Source organism: Penicillium bovifimosum (assembly GCF_028826915.1).
Source record: "Penicillium bovifimosum strain IBT 22155 chromosome Unknown utg000005l_segment0_segment0, whole genome shotgun sequence".
In the NCBI taxonomy this organism is placed as follows: domain Eukaryota; kingdom Fungi; phylum Ascomycota; class Eurotiomycetes; order Eurotiales; family Aspergillaceae; genus Penicillium; species Penicillium bovifimosum.
Genome location: NW_026622714.1, coordinates 27255 through 46798, shown reverse-complemented (window position 1 = coordinate 46798; position 19544 = coordinate 27255). Strand labels below are relative to the sequence as shown.

The 19544-nt window shown below is 49.7% G+C and overlaps 8 protein-coding genes across 8 annotated transcripts; 2 read left to right on the top strand and 6 right to left on the bottom strand.

The window, feature by feature from the left end:
* Positions 1-992: 992 nt before the first annotated feature.
* On the bottom strand, positions 993-2736 carry N7515_005182 (Major facilitator superfamily domain general substrate transporter; the record flags this gene model as incomplete). The annotated part of the gene is made up of 6 exons (XM_056665926.1): positions 993-1266; positions 1316-1468; positions 1528-1924; positions 1994-2164; positions 2216-2553; positions 2612-2736. 6 exons carry the CDS (start codon positions 2734-2736, stop codon positions 993-995), a joined length of 1458 nt encoding a protein of 485 aa, XP_056519522.1.
* A 542-nt stretch (positions 2737-3278) lies between these two features.
* Positions 3279-5233, bottom strand: N7515_005181 (sulfatase family protein; the record flags this gene model as incomplete). Its single annotated transcript, XM_056665925.1, is given in 5 exon segments — positions 3279-3629; positions 3683-3804; positions 3870-4113; positions 4125-4355; positions 4424-5233. The coding sequence occupies 5 exon segments, from the start codon at positions 5231-5233 to the stop codon at positions 3279-3281; spliced, it is 1758 nt and encodes a 585-aa protein (XP_056519521.1).
* Positions 5234-5884: 651 nt separating this feature from the next.
* N7515_005180 (uncharacterized protein) lies at positions 5885-7859 on the top strand (the record flags this gene model as incomplete). Its single annotated transcript, XM_056665924.1, has 7 exons — positions 5885-6071; positions 6144-6280; positions 6335-6417; positions 6470-6688; positions 6738-7572; positions 7631-7736; positions 7792-7859. The coding sequence occupies 7 exons, from the start codon at positions 5885-5887 to the stop codon at positions 7857-7859; spliced, it is 1635 nt and encodes a 544-aa protein (XP_056519520.1).
* A 461-nt stretch (positions 7860-8320) lies between these two features.
* Positions 8321-9391, top strand: N7515_005179 (CorA family magnesium transporter; the record flags this gene model as incomplete). The annotated part of the gene is made up of 2 exons (XM_056665923.1): positions 8321-9345; positions 9370-9391. The coding sequence occupies 2 exons, from the start codon at positions 8321-8323 to the stop codon at positions 9389-9391; spliced, it is 1047 nt and encodes a 348-aa protein (XP_056519519.1).
* Positions 9392-10158: 767 nt separating this feature from the next.
* N7515_005178 (glycoside hydrolase family 72 protein) lies at positions 10159-11969 on the bottom strand (the record flags this gene model as incomplete). The annotated part of the gene is made up of 5 exons (XM_056665922.1): positions 10159-10871; positions 10928-11674; positions 11723-11748; positions 11801-11838; positions 11895-11969. 5 exons carry the CDS (start codon positions 11967-11969, stop codon positions 10159-10161), a joined length of 1599 nt encoding a protein of 532 aa, XP_056519518.1.
* Positions 11970-13461: 1492 nt separating this feature from the next.
* On the bottom strand, positions 13462-13884 carry N7515_005177 (DUF2406 domain-containing protein; the record flags this gene model as incomplete). Its single annotated transcript, XM_056665921.1, has 3 exons — positions 13462-13571; positions 13628-13711; positions 13767-13884. 3 exons carry the CDS (start codon positions 13882-13884, stop codon positions 13462-13464), a joined length of 312 nt encoding a protein of 103 aa, XP_056519517.1.
* Positions 13885-15238: 1354 nt separating this feature from the next.
* On the bottom strand, positions 15239-16444 carry N7515_005176 (uncharacterized protein; the record flags this gene model as incomplete). The annotated part of the gene is made up of 1 exon (XM_056665920.1): positions 15239-16444. The coding sequence occupies one exon, from the start codon at positions 16442-16444 to the stop codon at positions 15239-15241; it is 1206 nt and encodes a 401-aa protein (XP_056519516.1).
* A 1082-nt stretch (positions 16445-17526) lies between these two features.
* N7515_005175 (uncharacterized protein) lies at positions 17527-18594 on the bottom strand (the record flags this gene model as incomplete). The annotated part of the gene is made up of 1 exon (XM_056665919.1): positions 17527-18594. The coding sequence occupies one exon, from the start codon at positions 18592-18594 to the stop codon at positions 17527-17529; it is 1068 nt and encodes a 355-aa protein (XP_056519515.1).
* Positions 18595-19544: the final 950 nt, after the last annotated feature.

Here is a 19544-nt window from a genome sequence, read left to right as displayed (position 1 = left end):
ATTAGCATTTTGTATCTAGTTTGTTGCATCTGTCATCAACTAATCAATTGGGTTAGGTCGCCCTGATGTCTTGACTGCCACATATCTGCATAACTGCATGTTAGGCCTGAGAACTCCTAGCCTGGGGCTCTTTCTTGTTACCAGTGCCACTGTCATCTGCGGACATAGGCAAGGTATTGTGGCAATTTATGTTAATTCTTCAATCTTAACGTGGTCTACTCGCAGTCTATTGGGTTGATTGATGGTAGACTGGTAGTACTAAGTCACTCGTAAACCGCTCTGCTCACTAATTCGTCAAATAATCGAGCCGTAAAACTAACTATGTCTATGGATAAAGACATCTACGGTGAATTTCATGACGATGAAATAAGCTGATCATTAGTTATTAAGCTTATTTCCTATGAGGCTCACTGAGGCTGGCCTGGCTGGCATTCAAATATGGGATCAAAGTCCCCAAAAGGATAACACCATGCATAAGGAAGGAAAGCCTTAAAGATGGCATCTCGTCACCTCGTGCCATCCATCATCTTCAAATCTTGACAATGCCCGCTGCCCCGGCAGCCTCTGATCATCCACAGGATGCAATACTCATTACTCGCAGACAGGAGGTACAGGAGGCCGCACTAGCTGTTGGCAATACCTAAAGGCGGTGTGGGACAGAAGGCCCTGCGGCCCCTGCCGTCGCCCTCTCCCCAACTGTTTCATCGCGGCATCTGCATGGCCGACAACTTGGCCACATTGAATTACTCCGTATCTGTGCCTTTGAGCTTACCCACAGTCCCACATCCTCCTGAGTCCTGACTTCACCCGACCTCACGTTATGACTTATGTAAACTGATATCTTATCTCATGTCGGAGCCTGCCCATAGAGGTGGCGCGGTTCTCAGGGTTTTTCACAACATCTCGATTCGGCCAACATGGGATAAACATGGAGCTAATAGTTAGGATAGTATAGAAAATATTTCTCATTCGACTTATCGCCACTATTTCATTTAGGCTTTGGCCTCGGCTTCCCCGTCCGCAGCAACCGCCTTTTGTCGACGGAAATAATATTGAGCACAAAGCAAGAATGCCAGAACCCACGATGCACCGGCGATCGAGCAGATGGCAGTGAGGCCATGCAAGTATTTCGGTGCGTCAGACGTACGGAAAATTTGCGAGCCTGCGATACCAGCACAGTTGGCGGCCATGACAACCAGTGCCATAGCAACGCTTCGTTCTTGGGGTGTACGGCAGTAGAACGATAGCCAGCCGACATTGAGAATGCTACTGGGGCGTTAGTGTATGTGAGAACGTGAGGACGTTTTGGACTCACTGCATGCTACAATAGGCGATGTTCGCGACTGCAATGACTCCGTACCGATGCCATTGTGTGGCGTGGGGGTTACTGGCGCGGAGACACGCGTAGGATATGACATTCCAGGTGATCGCCAAGAGCACAAATGGTCCACGGTGTCTCGTCTTATCGCTATTGGGAGTCAGCCTTTGGTTTCTTGCAATCATCGCACAATGCGACCAGACACTTACGCAGCCACAGACAGAATGATCAGCCAGATCATGCTGCAGTACACTGGAACCGAGGCCAATGCATTGGCCCTGACGGCATCGAAGCCCAATCCTTTGATCATGGTGGGTGTGTATTGGGTCAACCCTGAGAAGCCAGACATCGAAACCAAAGTCAAGAACACATGCTGGAGGATACGCGGCTGCTTCACCGTCTGCCAGATGTCTGACTTGGTGATCTGAATATGGCCCGTAGCCTTGGCTGGGTCATCCAGAAGAACACGATTGCGAATGATATGTGACTGGCGCTCGGTGAAATAGTTCCAACGCCCCAGGGCAATCAATGGATGGCCATCTCCAGCCGAAGGTGGCACGAACAGAGTGAAGAAAATGCCGATGGCCAGGGTAATCAAACCTTCGACTAGTTATGGGTGTAATTAGATCGGTCCGGCTAGTCGTCTCTTCCCCGATTCTCGGAATTTGAACTTACCCAGAAATACCCATCTCCATCCCTCTAACCCATGTGTGTCGTGCAGCTTGAGCAGACCGGCCGAGATCAAGCTGGATGTAGCGGATGCAAACATCTGCCCATAGAAGAACAAACTCACCCGTAGACTAGTCTCGTCCTTCTTGTACCAGGTTGACAAATAGTACAATGCACCTGATGTGCGTTAGTATTCCTTGTTGGGACCAGTAGGCGAGATGACCGCACCTGGAATAAAGCCGCCTTCACAAAGTCCCAGCAGAATTCTCGTAACCAGGTATGCGGGATATGACTTGACAAAGGCCTGGAAAGTCGCGACTAATCCCCAAGCGAACAATTGGCCTGATAACCACTTTCGTGGTCCGATTCGCTGGAGAATGATGTTAGATGGGATCTCAGAAAGGACGATGCCAGCCGAGAGCAGCTGGGATCCAATATTGATTTGATTTGTGGTGATATTGAGGTCTTTTGTGATCGTCGATGTCAAGACAGCGCTTATATTGCCCCGGTCCATCTGCAAAGCAAAGAAAGCCGCAGCGAGGATAGGAAGCAGAATGAAGTCGACCCTGGCACGCACATCGTCAATGTTTCGCTCACAGTGAACACCCGACTACAGCGACTTACCTCCTCCGAACGCCTGATTCCTCGCTATCCCAGTCCTTGACGATGGCATCGTCAAGTTCACTAGAGCGCGTGCTGATGGTCTGCTCGCTGGCCTTGTGTTTCTCATCTAAGATGCCTTTCTCCATTTTTTGCATCTAATAGACCCTACAATAGGGCATCAAAGGATCAGTGTAATGAGTGAATATCGGTTCCTTGAGCTTCTGTGGGCACAATCTTATTCTTCGCGGCCTCCCAGCTATTCTTATAGGAGAAAAGAGAAAAGCAGAAACAAAAGAAAACAAAGCTTATGATATAAAAGCTCAAGCTTGCTGCAATCTCCAGCTAGCACGACATTAGCCGTCAAGTCTTGTCGCGACACGGTGGGGAGATATGGCGACATCACGGCTTATATGACGAGAGCGTCCCATTTGCGGAGTCTCAAAGTGATCGTGGGGGCTCTTTGGCCTCTTTGGCCTTTTCAGTTGATTACTGGCTTTCGGCAGTATTGAGCATCTATAGGTGGATCTATTCGGGTGTTCCCTGTCACATTCGGGTTATACTTCCACATAATCACTGTTTCAGTGTCCCTACAATGCAGTCTCTGAACCTTAGAATGTGGTTTAATACTAGAATAAGTCATACCTAGGTACCATGTTTTATCTACATTCTATCTACAATCTATCGGGCTTCACACCCATATTTCCCAAGAGACGCCATGCCGACTAGTCAAAGGTACCTGTGGTCCTTCGGCGGCAACGATATATCCCGCATCACACCAGCTAAAGGAAACCCGGGGCTGTGCACCATAGAACCCATCATACTCTTCATCTAGTGCGTCCAGGAGAGTATCAACTGGGTCTAATGGGTGAAGAACATCCCAAGGCTGGATGCAAGTCACTCCTTGGCAGGACTTGAGGACCATGAGAAGGGCATCAAGTCGATTGATAGCCTGAGTTAAACTGCGACCGAGGATTTGGGGCTCATCTCCATTGGCCTGAGAGGTAGTTTGGTACAGATTGTTCAACTGGTACGGATCCGTCTGGAGGATGATTAGTTGTTGCACGAGGTATATTGTGAGTAGTGTTTACTTACTAGTAGATCATAAAACTCATGTTCGTTATTGCACCAGACCGAGTAGTACAGGTTGTAACCCCGGCCTAGTAGACGAACGGATTTGTAGGTGTTATTCGGGATGAAGGCTGAGCCTCCAGGACCTGTAAGTTGGAAATTAATATCAATGCCTCTATATCTCGAAGCTGGCAATGTCTTTTAAACTTACCAATACCGCTAAAAGCACCTTCGGCAACAGCGGAGCCCCAATATTCTACTGTGACATGTTCATGCCGCTCACCATCAAGCCCAGGCGTAACAGGAATTGGGGCACCATCGAAATCATCCCGTGCCGGAATTCCAGCAAGATAGAAAAGCGTCGGCGCGAGATCAACATGGGTCGTCACCGCATCCTGCACATGACCCTTGGCAACATCCGGTCCCCGAATGAATAGGGGAACGCGAATATCCTCCTCGAACCCACAAGTCTTTCCGGGGGCAGTCGGTGTTGGCCGATATGGAATCCATTATCCGAAGTATAGATGATGTAGGTGTTATCCATTTGACCACTCGCTTCGAGTCGAGTAATTAGGGAGTCAACTAGTTCATCTACGCCCTGTAGGGCGCGCAGACGTGAGCGATAAAAGTGATCGTTGTAGTCGACCGTTGATTGGTTCAGCAGGGGCAGATCATGAACCCAGCTGACTCCACTCGGCTGCATCGAAACTATCAGTCAGAGATGCCAAGGCAAACGGAAGATATTTCACCAATGATCGCGCTTACCTGGTTCGGATTGAAATTTGCCGCGCGGGGCACCTTGATATCTTGGAAGTAATGCTCGTGTCGTTTGAGAGGGATAGGCGCCGACATATAAATATTGCCAGATGAAATATCTCCAGGGTCCACATTTGAATGCGGTGCGACAGGGGAAACGGCCAGGAAGAATGGCCTCTCGCCGTCCAAGGCATCATCGAGAAAACCAAGAGCCTTCCCCGTGATCACATCGATGGTGTGTTCACCCTCATGGCTTACGGGCGGGTCATGATTCCGCTGGTAGGTTGAATTGAGGTATGAATAAGTGTAGGGATCAAGGAGGAAATCCGATCCATTGAAGCCATTGACGTGGGGGCTGTCATAGTTATAGATGGTATGGGAATTGAACATTTTACCCGTGTAGTAGGTATCGTAGCCCGCATTTTGTAGCCAAACAGGAAGGAAATTCTCATTGAAGCCGCGCTCGACAAACTTGGGATATCCCCCGTACGGGGGGTTTACGTCGGTTACATTGGTGTTGTGTGCCTGGCGACCGGTCCATAAACTCACACGCGAGGGACAACATAGTGCCGTAGTGACAAAATGGTTGCGGAAGAAAGTTCCCTGTTCGCGAAGGTGCTTTGATATGAACGGAGTGTAGGATGTGGAGTTGAGCTGGAGGTCTTGGTCGTCGGTAATGATGAAAAGGATATTTGGTTGGCGTGATAGTGCCTGGCTGTGTTTGAGTACTGACTGAACTGGAGATTGTAGGTTGGATTGAATACTCAGGGCGGCTCCTTCAACGGCGATGAGGCCGGCGACCACCGCGATCAACTTCATTGTGAGTTAAAGAACTATCTTCGATCACAACAGTACCTAGCTAAAGTAGTTATGTTATACTGTGTACTGCATGCTCGGAACATTTAGCCGTTATCCCGTTGGAGCTCGGCTAATGTGGAGCTTAGAGTTGTGGAGTCTCACGGTTGAGAATGATGCCATCAATGGGTCCAATGGCGATCGGAGAGGGGAAAAGCTTTCTTGAGCACGTTAAAGATCTGAATAGATTTTCAATACGGAATCATCTTTCTAACAAGGTTGGTACCACGTAGTACAAGATAAGGGAGACTTTGATCTCACTTCTTGTCTTACAGTCTTTCTTTATTTTCACTCATTCTTATTCCTAAGAGTAAGAAACGAAGGTACATGTACTCGGTGGCCAGAAGTATAGAAGTGGGTCCATTGCGTACCATTGCGTGCTCTACAATCTGGATGAGCACACTTTAAAACACATTACCTTCTGCTTGGGATATCCCGTCGGAGACGGATGCTTCCGTCCCTGAATCACTATTATCGTGGTAGTGAGATTTGAGTCAATACTAGGGCTAAAGGTAAATTTGTCGTGACACAGTATCTCTTGCATATACCTTGGTCTTCCTCCACGGCTGACCGGTAGCTGACACGAGAATTCTGAGTCTTCTCTGCTCGCCCGCAATGACCCATACAGAAAATACGCAGGCTGAGCCGGCGATGCATGCAAAGGGTGTCATCGGGGCGCATTCTGTTTCTGGTGATATTGGACACATGCGAGATGAAGAAAGTCCTTTGCTTCCGCGACCTGATGCAGAGTCAAAGAAGGCCTTGAAGAGTGTTGGGACGATTATCGCTGTACTTTTACTGGGTAAGTTCAATTACAAAGTCAGAAGCAAAAAGAAAACAAAGAAACGGCCGGAGAGTTAATATGCGAATACAGGCGAATTTATTTCCAATGCCGATGCGACACTTGTGATGGCGGCAGCAGGCCGCATCTCGTCAGAGTTCAATCGACTGCGCGATGCCAGTTGGCTCTCCACGGGTTATACATTGGGTGTTTGTGCTGCCCAGCCCATGGTGAGTGAGCGCATACCGAAGAGAGCAGATCGCAGTGCCTGATAGACCGTTTAGTATGGAAAATTGAGCGACATATATGGCCGTAAGCCGATGCTGCTGCTCTCATACCTATTGTTCACGACTGGCTGTATTATGAGGTTAAGAATGATCTTCATGAAACCAATGAAGTATGATGCTAACGACAAATAGTGGCATCGGATCCAAGATGCCGCTGGTTATTCTTGGTCGCGCAATTAGCGGAACGGGTGGCGCCGGAATCATGACCATCAGCTCAATTATCATCACAGACATCGTGCCCAAGCGTGAGGTTGCTACGTGGAGAGCATATGTGAACATTGCCATGACACTGGGACGCAGTCTAGGAGGTCCCATAGGTGGATGGCTGAGCGATACCATCGGATGGAGATGGTACATGCCCAGATCCAATGGCCTTTGAGTGATTGCTAACCGCGTGCAGGCTTTTCATTCTTCAAGCCCCGTTTCTCGCCCTAGCTGCAGTTCTAGTGGTTGTTAAGCTACATGTTGGCGAGAGCAAAGTCTCCGACGCTGAAGAAAATAAACTTGGCAAGGTTGATTTCTTAGGAACCGCGCTGCTGGGTTCATCCATTATCGCTATGACTACGCTCCTCGACCAAGGCGGAAAATTGTTCCCATGGAATTCATGGCCCACAGCCCTCTTTGCAAGTGGTGGAATCTCAATTCTAGTGGCATTTGTTCTGGTTGAAGCCTTTGTAGCCCGCGAGCCAATCTTCAACCTCCGCATCCTCCGTCGAACGAATGTACCGACAGCCTACTTTATCGGTGCCCTCCAAATAACCGCCCAGCTAGGAATGATGTTCTCAGTCCCATTGTACTTCCAAGTCACCCAGCGAGCATCGACCACAGCAGCGGGTGTTCATCTCGTGCCTGCAGTGATTGGAAACACCATGGGCGGTCTGCTAGCTGGGATGTTTATCCGTCGAACAGGCCAGTTCAAGATTCTGCTTGTGGTCGCCGGACTTGTGGCCTCAATATCTTACGTTCTTCTCTATCTTTGCTGGAACGGTAACACTGGTTTCAGGGAGTCACTTTTTATCCTCCCCGGTGGGCTCGGAACAGGTATCGCCGCTGCCTCGTCATTCATTGCCATGTCCGCTATGCTCCCTCCCGAGGAAGTAGCCATGGCGACTGCAGGATACATGCTCATCACCGGATTTTCTATGACGGCTGGTGTGACAATCTCTAACTCTGTTCTGGGCATGGAATTCCAGCGGCAGTTGCGGCAAAATCTTCACGGGCCTGGCTCTGGCAAGGTGAAACTTCTCCGACCTGCTTTTGAATGATAGAATTCAATAGGGCTAACTTGCATAGATTATCGAACGCGCAATGGCTGATACGAACTACATCAAGCACCTGAGTGGTCAAGTGCACGAGATTGTGGTAGCTTGCTATGTTTCGGGGCTTAAGCATACATATTGTGAGTTACGATTCCTTCATGGATGCATCAACCACCTCATGCTAATGTCATATAGTGGTTTCCCTGGCTTGTTCACTTCTGGCGTCGTTCAGTGGGCTATTCATTGTACGCCATCAGATTTAGACAGGAGTAGTTCTCATTGTTCTACCTGCATTAATCTTCTTGCTTTAAGTTGCTTATCAACAGGTTAACATGACTTTCACTCAGAACCCTACTGTACTAAATCACTATGTACTTATACTGCGCAAGCTAGCTAATCCTCCAGCATAGAAGAAGCCACAGGGTCAGCCACACCTGCCAAGCCGCACTCGCCCCAATACAAGCTGGTGATAATTGCCCACCTCCACATATCGGATATACTTGCCGCAGCTACAACAACATAAATTATGCGTCGATTCCCCTTCAGGACCTGTCTCCCGTTTTTCGGAGTCGATGGGCTGTCAAGGTGTCACCATGTGCCCCCAAGGCAACTCCACTGCCTCTCCGGTACTGCCCGCGTCAAACTGCCAAAGAAGGTACCTCAGAGGAACACAGTCTACGGCAGACGAGGAATCATTACGTCGCCTAATAAATCACATCATGTGATGTCAAAGCGTGAGATGAATCAAGAAGCTTCTTTTAATAAGAAAGTATTCAACTTATCCTTGGCTCTGTCGAATAGCCGCATGAACGATGCGACGGAGCTGCGGTGCATGGTCCTGAATGTTGATGGCTCCGTTCAGTATTCCGAAGTCCGCGGAACGAGAGAAGATGTGGCCAAGCGGTATGGACTAGATGGCCGAGACCTGCGGAATGTCGATCTTGTCTCCGAGGGAATTCCACATATATTGGTCCGCCCAACGACAATCTTCATCAGCATGTTCACACTGCGGCTTCTTGTCTGCACAGATGGTGTGCTTCTTTTCCTTCTCCCACTAGAAGACAGTCACGTTAAGGTGCAAGACGTCTTTATGACCGACCTCAAGGGTAGGCTCAGCCCCCGTCCGGGAAGCGGTATGTTCAGCAAACTGCCATTTGAACTCCGAGCCGTGGATGCAGCACTTGCTTCTGTTATCGCCACTCTTGAAGCGGAACATGTTCTCATTCGTCGAGAGGTTGCCGACAGTTTGCATGATTCCACGAGAGAAGACGTCGTTCATTCGGTTCTCCGCGGGTTGCAGGATCACAGGAAAAGACTGGTGGCTATCGAACAACGCGCCCGCCAGTTTCGCTCCGCCTTACGGGAAATTCTCGAGAATGACGATGATATGGCGTTGATGTACTTATCAGATCGGCTGGCGGGTAAGCCGCATGTTGTAGAAGATCACCAAGAAGTTGAGTATCTCCTAGAGGGATACTACAAGAACACGGATGCGATCGCGGAGTCTGCAAGCGCATTGCTGGGCGACGTGGAACGTACAACAGAGACAATTCAGTCTATTTTGGATGTGCGGCGAAATCAGATTCTGATCTTTGAGGCTCAACTCGAAATCTGTATGTTGGGATTTGCTGTGTCAACATTTGTGGCGGGTTTGTTTGGGATGAACGTGGCAAACTTCTTTGAAGAGAGTACTTCAGCATTTGCAATTCTCGTTGCTGCATGTGTGATGGGAACTGTTGTTATTGCAAGGTATGGTATGTGGAAACTGAATAGATACCGCAAACTTCGCTTTTAGGGCCTGCATGCTGCTTGTCGAATGCATATTTCTTGGGTTTCACGTACGGGGATATGGCCCGGTCTGCTCTCATTTCACTCTCGAAGTCGTATTGCAGCTGGCCGTCAACAAGCACCAATTCCCTAGATTCCAACCCAATCTTATCGGCCACAGGAACTGGATATAGATGTTCGACGATGGGAATGCGATCCTCCACAGGATTTCGGCATTTGCCCGTGTATGCAAACTAAGACTCCGAGGATTCATTCCCAAGCCGATTGACGACGACGGGCGTATGTCACCCAAAGACACGTGGTACAGCCAAGGCGACAAGGTCGATCAGTTGACTTCGTTGGGGAATTATTACAGTCCTTGCATGGAGGGGATTCCTAATAATGCACATCCAGACTCATTTGACATTGACGCGTGGAGCCCTCTGGACTATCACGAGCCATCTCTCGGGTCCGGGTACTGGAATTGAGGAATATGGTAGTCGAAGCAAACCAAAAGTGAATCATCACCGTGATTGAAAATAGAATGGCAGGCAAGCGATAAAGTAATTAGATCCAATATTGACAATTTGCCTAATAACATAGATCATCGACTTGGTTTTCCAACAAAGTCACCAATTCGGGAAGGGCTCCAGAGCAAGGCTATCTCCACGTTATATTGAACGAGTTCCGAGCCCCCTGGTTGAGAATCTGGGAATAGAAGAGGAAAGCAAATGCCAAAATGGCCAAGAATATACACGAACCAAAATTACAGATGGTTGGTCTTAGAGGATAAAATTATAGAGCGATCATTCCAACACCCGCCAGAACCGCGGTGGCAATGTAAGCTGCCACCTGGAAAGATCCAAAGGATGTGCTGGGGTGGATGCTGATAACACCAGCGCTGGACGAGGTAGCCGAGGTCGAGGCGTCATCTGAGGAAGAGCTAGAGCGACCCTTGCCGTCGCCCTCGGTGGTGACAGTTCCGACCCCGGCGGCCCCGGCCTCCTTCATCTGCGCCGCGCAGGAACCGGTAGCCTTGGACACGGATTTGACGGTGGCCGAGCCAGCAAAGTCACAAGCATCTGCAGCGCGGTCCTGCTCAATGTAGTATTTGTTCAGAGCAAAGGCAAGTTTCTCCTTGGTCGAACACATGCTGTAAGCGCCATACTCGCCAGTGGTCGCATTGGCTTCCAGACCGCTGCAGTCGGTGTAGCCGCAGACGGTGCTGAATAGTTTGGCATATCGCTTGGAGTCGAGGGATTCGGACACCACGCAAGCGGAGGCATCGTACATGCACTCACACAGACCGGCGTCGGCGACGGGGGGCAGGGGGGACGCCTCAGCACCCCACTTGGAGTTTACGGTAGGGCAGCTGCGCAGAGCAGCCAAGGTCGGTGTGTAGGAGGCCTTCTTGGTGCCAGTAGGGTTCACTTTGGCGATCTGGCTGGAATAATACTTGAAGTCGGGTAGAGTCTTGACACTGGTGCTGTCGATGACGGAGACGAGTCCTGTAAATTCGGGATCAGTCAATTGCTCACATTACTTCCCAAGACCTGATTCTTACCGTAGTCGTTGGCCTCCTGGAAGTACATGTACACGATACCACCGGACCAAACTTCAGCCATGGGGTCCTCATAAAGAGCCTTGACATCGGTAAAGGTGCGGGGTTTCACCTCGTTGCAGCCATACTCGGCGAAGAAGACAGGAACGGAGTAGTTGGCGAATTCTTCCGTACGGTCCTTATACCCAGATCTGGCGTAAGTGGAGGAGGAGCCGCACCACGAGTAGATATTGTATCCCCAGAAATCAATTGCCTCGTCGGTATCCTCGCAGTCGAAATAGTCAGCCATGTTCGCACGGATGCTGCTCACATCAGCGGTAGCATATCCGACACCCATCGGGCGATAGCCCTTCTTTTTGATATGCCTCTTCGTGTCGCGAACAGCGGCTTTGACAAAGGCGCTAGCATCAGAAGTAGCGATGTTGTTAGAAACCTCGTTTCCGGCAAAGAACCCAATGACGTTGCTGTATTGGGACAGTTCATCGACCACATCGGTGTATCGCTGGAAGAGTTCGGTGTTCCAGAAGGGATCGTCGCGATCGATCGACAGTTTCGGCTCGGATAGATCGGAGATCACGTAAATACCAGCATCCTGCAAAAGCTTCATGCAAGCCGAGTGGTCAGCCGTGGGGTTGATGGCATAGGTACGAATCACGTTGGTGCGCAGCTCCTGCAGAATGGGGACATCACGGGCACAAGCCTCGGCATCGGCCAAAGGGTCCTTGTAGCTATTGCTATCGGTAGACTCCTCTGTGAGATGTTAGTAGAGGAATCGACCGGATAGTCGTAATAACGTACGCTGATAGGCGATTCCTCGCATGTAGCTGTGCTGGTCAGTGGGTTGCTCAATCATCACGAAATAGCGCATCGACTCACAATTGGGTATCGTTGCTGGAGTAAAAGAACTTGGTGCCCTATTCACCAAGACTTAGTACTCAGAAGACTCTCATGTTACTCAACGAAACCGTACCTTGATAACAATAGGGTCGAGATCAGCAACAGCAGCCCCCAGCAGGGTTGCCAGCGCTATCGCGGAAAACTTCATGGCGAGTATGTTGCGGAGCTGAATCCCAAAAAGAGAAGAAGCTGAAAAGCGAATGAACGAGTGAACGGGCAGTTGGAACAACTACAGTCGAAATGACCGGCGTAATGGGCGAGGAATATAAAAGAGTGACTTCAAGACGTTAATAGAGAGCGCGGGACAGGGAAAGAGGACATCGAGGCTATCAAACCATTAATCCCTCCCCTGAAATCAAAGGAGGTTGTCTATAGCCGACCTGACCACGGCCTTGGGCCTTGGCCCTTGGCGAAGTGGTGAAGTTGATCTATGCAAATTTAGACTTTGCGCTAAAGCCAAATCGACTACGCCCAAACCAATCAGAAGGCGTCCCCCCGTCAAAATTAGCACGCTAGACTGAGCCAAATCTTGGTACTTCGAAAGTGATTGGTCCGGTCGTTTAGGACATCAAACTGCATCATTCTTCAAGGAACCTCCAACTCACTTGTACTATTACTATGTTCCAGACATCTTCATCCTCTATGAAAGAAGAGGCAGTATGTATTCCAACAAAATACGTAAAGGGGAAACTGAAAACTGAAATGGTGAAAATGCCTCGTTAGGCTGACGCGAGGTGTGGGGCCTCTTGGCTTCTGGGCGCCGGCAATGGGCGGATGCCTTCATCCCAACTTTTCCTTTTCTTCTAGCAAAGCATCCCTAGCATGTCTATTTGGCAACTGAAAGGTATACAGTGTAGTCTGTCTGCGGCATTTCCTAGCACAAGGACGGAGTAAGGTGGCCAAACAAAACTGTTTGGACTCCTGCTTTGTGCTGGAGTCGGTGTGGAGCGGCAGAACGCCCACATGGTTTGCTATTTAGTCTCTCAGTTCGTAGGATAGAAATCCAACTCTCTTCGCTTCCTTCCTGGTCTCCATCTCAACAAAAACCAAGACAATCTTCCATCTTCTCGATTGCTCCACGTGGAGACCCACCGAGATAGCCGTGGCCCGTGGGAGCGGTTGGTCTTCTTCTCTGATTACACTTCAAAATAGTAAAACGGGCCAGCCTGATGAGTTCCCGGTATACGTTTTGTCGCACAATTGTGGATTACGTAGCACCAGATATATCCGATGTGCCCGAGGTCAACGTTCCAAGGTTGTATGTTGTAGCTCAGACCATCGTGATCGGCTGTGAGACGATCTACTAGGTTCCATGTAGATCCCGGGCATGGGGCTCTGTCCATTGACCATTCCTTCAGTCGACTAGGTAATGGTACAACATGATGCAATTGAGGCACTTCCCGCTCATTTAGACTAAGGATTTGGCACACTCGGCCCCTCGGAGCTACGGTACTTGGAATGGATCTAGTATCTCAATTTGACAGCGCATTTCAAAATTTGACATCTTCAGTAGTAACTCCAGGATACATAACATGGTACAAGTAATTATACATCAACCCACCCGTGCTAGAATTCAAATAGGCATCAACGAGCGTTCCTTCGTTTCATTCTAATAATTCATTCGAGTTCAAACTGATTCCTCAAAACCGTTGTTGTTTGCGATGTGCCTCGATGGCTGCATCGAATGATCGGATGGTATCTAGCGGGCGCTCAAGACGATTTCGCGTGGGGTTGGAGAGATCGGGATCGGCTGGTATGGAATTAGGATGCAATGCATATCAAACATTCCAAAATACGATCACTTACTGATGAGCTTCCCCTCTCGGTCTCTATGCTGCATATCTCGGAGGGAAAATGTATCCTGGGCTCCTGGTTGGAGGTTCACAGCCGCTGCTAACAGTCAATTTGTGTCATCGAAACAGCCATGATTGGCATAGGTACGCACTGGGCTCTTGTTCATAAAGGGCCATGTTAGGGTCGGCCTTGGTTTGGAGAGAAGTCTTGGGGCTGTGTTGCGACTTGACCGAGCCGGAGCGCTCGCTAGAGGCCGTCGAAGAAGGCATGATTGGAGATGAAAAATGAGGTCGAAGTTTTGTATAGATTGAGAAAGAGTATGGGTTTATCAATGAGATGATTCTGAAAAATATTCCTACAACAAGATATGGTGACTGGCGGGATGTAGGAGACGACCCATCCTATATAAGAGGACCCCACCCCCTGTCACTTGTCATTTTCGGCCATCGTTCAAGAATAGATATCCTTCTCAGAACGCCAAACTTTGACATCACGCAAGCTGTGGCGACACTTGGGCTCATGATTGGGCTCATGATTGGACCGATCTCGATCGGCACCCTTGGCTGATTCGCAGGGGACAATACCATTTCCGTATGACGTTTAGGGATCCATTGGTGACATTCTCAAAGGCCAGTGAGACCCATCTGAATGTGCAGCAGAATGCTTAGCATGTGTTGTGACCAATCTGGGTGGATGAGCGTTTCCGGGGCCACGCAAGCTCCGGTGGCGAGACCCCTGGGTCCCATCAGGTACCCGCAACGATCCTCAGGTACCCCAGTCAATGTTACGATATCCAGCAATAACGCATTGTATGCGGAGTATGTAGATAGAAGGATATTCGCTGCATCTGATGTGAATAGAAATGATTTACAACGTACAGAAAAACAGGTCAATTACAGGTACAAATTGTGTGACGAGTGACGACTGTGCCTTTGGTGGGGACGATCGCCGGTTTCAACAATGTGACAGGAATGCCCCAGCACTCTCTCTCCAGGAACAATCGATCATACGCCGTAAGAGGGCCAATCACGATCGATTGAAGTCTAAATCTCACATGGCGCTGTAGGACAAATATACTGTACAAGGCTATTGTACACTGGCAGTCCGTGCAGTGTGGGAGGCCGAAACTGGTGGTCGCCGGATTTGAAACACTGCGCTTCTGCACTTAGCCCCAGCATTCCAGAGATCGAAATTCTTCTCGGTTCCTTTCGTGTCAGTCCGGATCGACAGTCTCTACCACAGTGGGCCCAGACTCCATGTGGGCTGGAATAATGTCGCTCCCCGTCACGGCGATTTGAAGAGTGGATGCAACGCTACGATGCACGATAGGGTTCTCCATTGCACATGATCACATCCCCGTGACAGCCCAAATTGTCGAAAAACACGGTCGCTTTTGGTTCGTTGATTTTTTCCAAAGTCTGACCATTTCCGTGTCGATCGCAGCTGCTGGAACTTAGCCATTGGACCACTGGCGCCTAGGCCAAATCATGCCACAACCTGAGGCTCATGCGTGCTAGAGGCAAAACAAGCACGAAGCTGCACGATGTTACCTATCACGTGCATTAGTGAATTTTCGACTCAATATCAGCTACATGGAGACAGACCATCAGTGGTATGGGTTGGTCAACCCTTTTCTGGCATTCCCATTGATAACGCAATTCGATCATGCCAAAGCTTTCCGCTGCTCTGTTGACGTGGGCCCATTAGGTGCAGTCGAGACCTCTCTTGGGTTAGACGAGCGAGTTGGTCGGTATCCTTTACGACCTCCCACTCATTATGATTGGGGCCGAGTGTCAACCACGGCGATACTGATTTCTGTCTGGTTTGATCGGCCGACAGAACAACAGATAACTGTCGGAGAAGCGCGAGCCCTGAGCGAACACCCTCAACTGAGAATCTTACCGAGTCGTCCTTGATCCAACTGGGTATTAACCCAAAGAATTCCCGACTCTCTTTTTCATTCCCTTCGAGGTCGGCCTTTATGCCTGCCAGCATTTGGGTCTCCACGTCGCTCAGAATCTCTCGACTCTTGTTGACTGCGCATATCAGATTCTCTCTCTCTGCTTCAGCGGCTCGCGAGGAGCCCACCAGAACTTTCGTCTTGACAAGATATCCAGGACACTGTGCTATCTCATTGAATGCAAAGTCCATCAGCTGACCCAGCCGACAGCTCCTGCCGCGTCGCTCTTCGTCCTCCAGGACCTGTGGAAGAATTGACCTCCACTCCTCGGTCTCCAAGAAGCATGGCTCGCCTCGAGTGAATGCCTCGAACACTAGGAGTCCCCGGAACGATAGAAGAAGGGTACGGCCAAACCCCCTCGTATGGCCCTTTGCGCCCCTCAGCTGGAAGAGATGAGATATCCCACGCGAATGCAACAACCATGACTTATCCGCTGTCGCATTCATCAGCTCATAGACGCCCAAGAGGATTGCGGCCCCAAGGGTAGCATCTGTGCTAGCAGCGGCAGAGCTCTTGAGGCTTTGAACTAGATGGCGTAACCCGCGGCCATACATCTCTTGGCTGGTAAGGATCTGTTCTTGCTTGCCACTTGCTTTTCCCAGCTGGAAGGCCCCCAAGCTACGAACTCCCCAGTCCAACGCTTTTCCCGTGCATTGCTCACCATGAACGATATCGAACCAGGGAAGTTCCACACGGGTGCTGTAGCTGTAATATATGTTGGGGAATACTGTATCCACAAAATCACAAAAGCCTTTTCGGTATTGTTGATCTAGTGCCCGGGCCATCAATCCTGGCACTAAGACCTCATCCATCGACGGGCGGGGGATCGACGTGCTGTGCTGTGTTTGTTGTGCAGTGACCAGTGTCATGTCTGATCTTGAAGATTGGTTCGGGGGAACTACAGCTTGCGACGGCGTGTGTTGGCTTGAGGTAGCAAAGCGGTGATAAAATTTGCGATCCTTATTGTATCCAGGACACGGCTGTCCTCTCCTCTGGCATGACTGACATTCTGGATGGGTTTCATCGCACTATACATGGGGTTAGCGCACGTCCTAAGCCAAGGCATAGTTCAAGGTCTCCCCCCTACTTTGACTCGCCGTCGGAGACACGCCAAGCAGCCCTTGCTGCGAGGTACACCAACCATCGAGGACTGTTAATTGTCGACCAGCGGTTGTTCTGGTAGTTGCTGCAAAGGCTTGAGGCACGGAACAAGAAACATGGCGAGAATACGAGGTTATTTAGGGGCCCCGCAGCTCACCATACCCCAACGGAGGCAGGGATTTCCCCGTTGCGCATTGGGCGCCTCGTGTACTCCCGAGGTCCCTTCCTTGGCACAAAGTGAAGCTTTGCAAAAGACAAGTCGTAGCCGCTAACCAGCGCATTTGAAAGTCATTATCCTGGCGGATAGTCACCCTTATCACGTTGGTTAGCGCGAGAGTGAAATAGTAAAAGATGGAAAAAATATGAAGGGAATAGGGGGCGCTGACATCAGCCACTACCATACTGGCCTCTATTGGTAGCGGTGGCGAGTAGCCATCAGATCAGCGGCCAATTGAAAATTGTCCTCAAATCCTCAATTGCTGTTTTGCTCCAAGCTCATTGAAATGATCGAGTAGGTATTACTGTACTTCGCTTTTGATTTTGTCCTCCTGATACGCTCTCTACGGTAATATCAAGATATTGCCTTCACAAAAGTCTACCAGCCCCTCGACTCTAAAACAGACCGATCTGGGTCGTTGGTTTGGGTGTAACCTTGAAGACAATCATCTCAAGGTATGAGTTGAGTATGTGGTGGAATGGAAATCTATCGGGTCTCTCACTGCTTGCTTTGTGTCGCTAATCCCTGAAGCCTAGTTGCTGCCTACTCAAAAGGGTACAAGAGTCCGCTGCCTATTCCAAGACTCTCATTTGCTGTCCAATCATAGAACAGTTGAACATATCTCAAGAAGTACTATCGCCAACCCTTACCCCCCAAAGTGATTATGAGAACCTTGGCAGGCTCGACGAATGTGCCCAATACAGGCGCAATTTGACCACCACTGGTGCCAACATAAAGTGACTGTCGGCCTTTGCTCAGGCGAATCGAGCTTGGGCCTGGCATTTCGGTCGAGATTTGGCCGCCCGCCACGAGTGCGATTTGGCCCAGAGGAGTGATCCGCACGACCGAGTTTTGGGGGCCTGTGGGAATATACGCAGTACCGTCCTCAGTAACCTCGATGTTGTCAGGCAAGAACCCACTAGCGACGACTTCAAAGTCTCCGATTGGATTAGCGTCTAAGTCCACCTTGACCCGACAATACTTCATCTGAGTCGTGCTGGTATAGTGGACATAATCGTCGAGCACCGTCAGACTGTTGACTCCTAGGGGTAGGCTCTGGCCCTTTGCCGGAAGCATGGTAGTATCGTTCAGAGCGACTGTATAGTCTCCAGTCTTGGTGTTGACCTTCCAGATGACTCCTTTGGGGCTATCGGCAATCAACACTAAGTTGGACGCTCTCGAGAAAGTGGCCATTCCATTTGGAGCGACAGTCTCTGGCAAGGCGGCGATCTCGGAGGCCGATGGATTTTCAGACTGCCGCTCTTCGGCGCTGGATGGGATATTGGTGAAGTCCAACTTTTGAAGAGAGAATGAGCCCGCAGCAGGCTGGAAGGTTTTGGTGGAGAAATTGCCCACGATAACCGCGAAGACATCGTTTTCAATTTCACTGATTCCGAAGCAGCTCGTGACGTTGGGGAATGAGTAGACGAGGGTCGCATTTCCGCTAGTGGTGTTGACCAGCCAGACCTCGGGAGTATCCAAGCGCGTCAAAAGCAGGTTGCCATCTGATCTGACGACCAGGTTGTCGATCCATGAGCCGTTGTTAGGGAATTGAAAGAGTGTCTCAACATGAACATCAGGCTCCTGGTTTGTGAAAGGGGGAGTAACCTCGAGTTCTGCGGTATTGTAGAACATAGGCCAAGAAGCCAAAACCACTGGAAGGGCGGCCAGGCCGCTCAGCCAGGTGATGGGAAAGCGCATGGTGAAAACAAAAAGCACTTCGTCTGGCAAGAGCCCAAGGGTGGGGAGGTTCTGGCTAGCTATATGCTGCCACACCAGCGAGCGTCATGCCCCAAGGACTTTGCAAATGCCCGGCAAATACATCCGCTCTCCTGATTCCGCCAATGATGCAGGGAATCTCCATCCCTTGACCTTGCTGTGTTGATGTGGGTTTTATCCCTACATTCTCGTTCTGACATGCATTCCACGGGCAGGTGTATCCAATCCAACATTAACAAGAATGAGAGCAAACATCACGCCATATTGGTATTCATTTTGGACCGTATAATTAGAAATGGGAAATGGGGTGTAGGTTGCAGTGAATACGATATACTGTGTACGCCGTTGAAGTACACAATCTGTACCAGGTCACTACCTCGTCAAACCTGTTATTCTTATTCGGTGTGTGCCAAAGAAGACGGAAGGCCATCGAAGTAGATACGGCCTTCCAATGGATGTAGGTGGGAGATAGGCAGAAAACCTCGAACAAGAAAGCAACAAGGCGGACGTCCCGGTACAGACATTTTCGCCATCTGAGGAGCAATTGAATCGTTAGTAGGCCACAACATACATGAAAAGCCCCAGTATTATATTATCGTGGAAATATCGAGATCCGCCTTATCATGTTCAGGGCAGATCAAGGCTCACTACCCTAATTGTGCGTGTTCCTCGTTATCACAGGCAGGTGTTCGTCTGTACTAGAGGCCCAGCCCTAAGCCATCAGATCCTCTATCATGCTGCAATACCATCCGTCATTTACCCATTCTCGATCAAGCATGCGGCCTAACTGGAACCTTGAAGTTGTGCACCAGTGAGGTGAAGGTCCTGACTCTGAAGTGGTCATTTAATGCACTGTCGTACTACCCAGCTAGTACACGGGCACGGGTGTAGCCATCGAACGAGAGAATTAAGCTCAATGCCGGCGATTGATA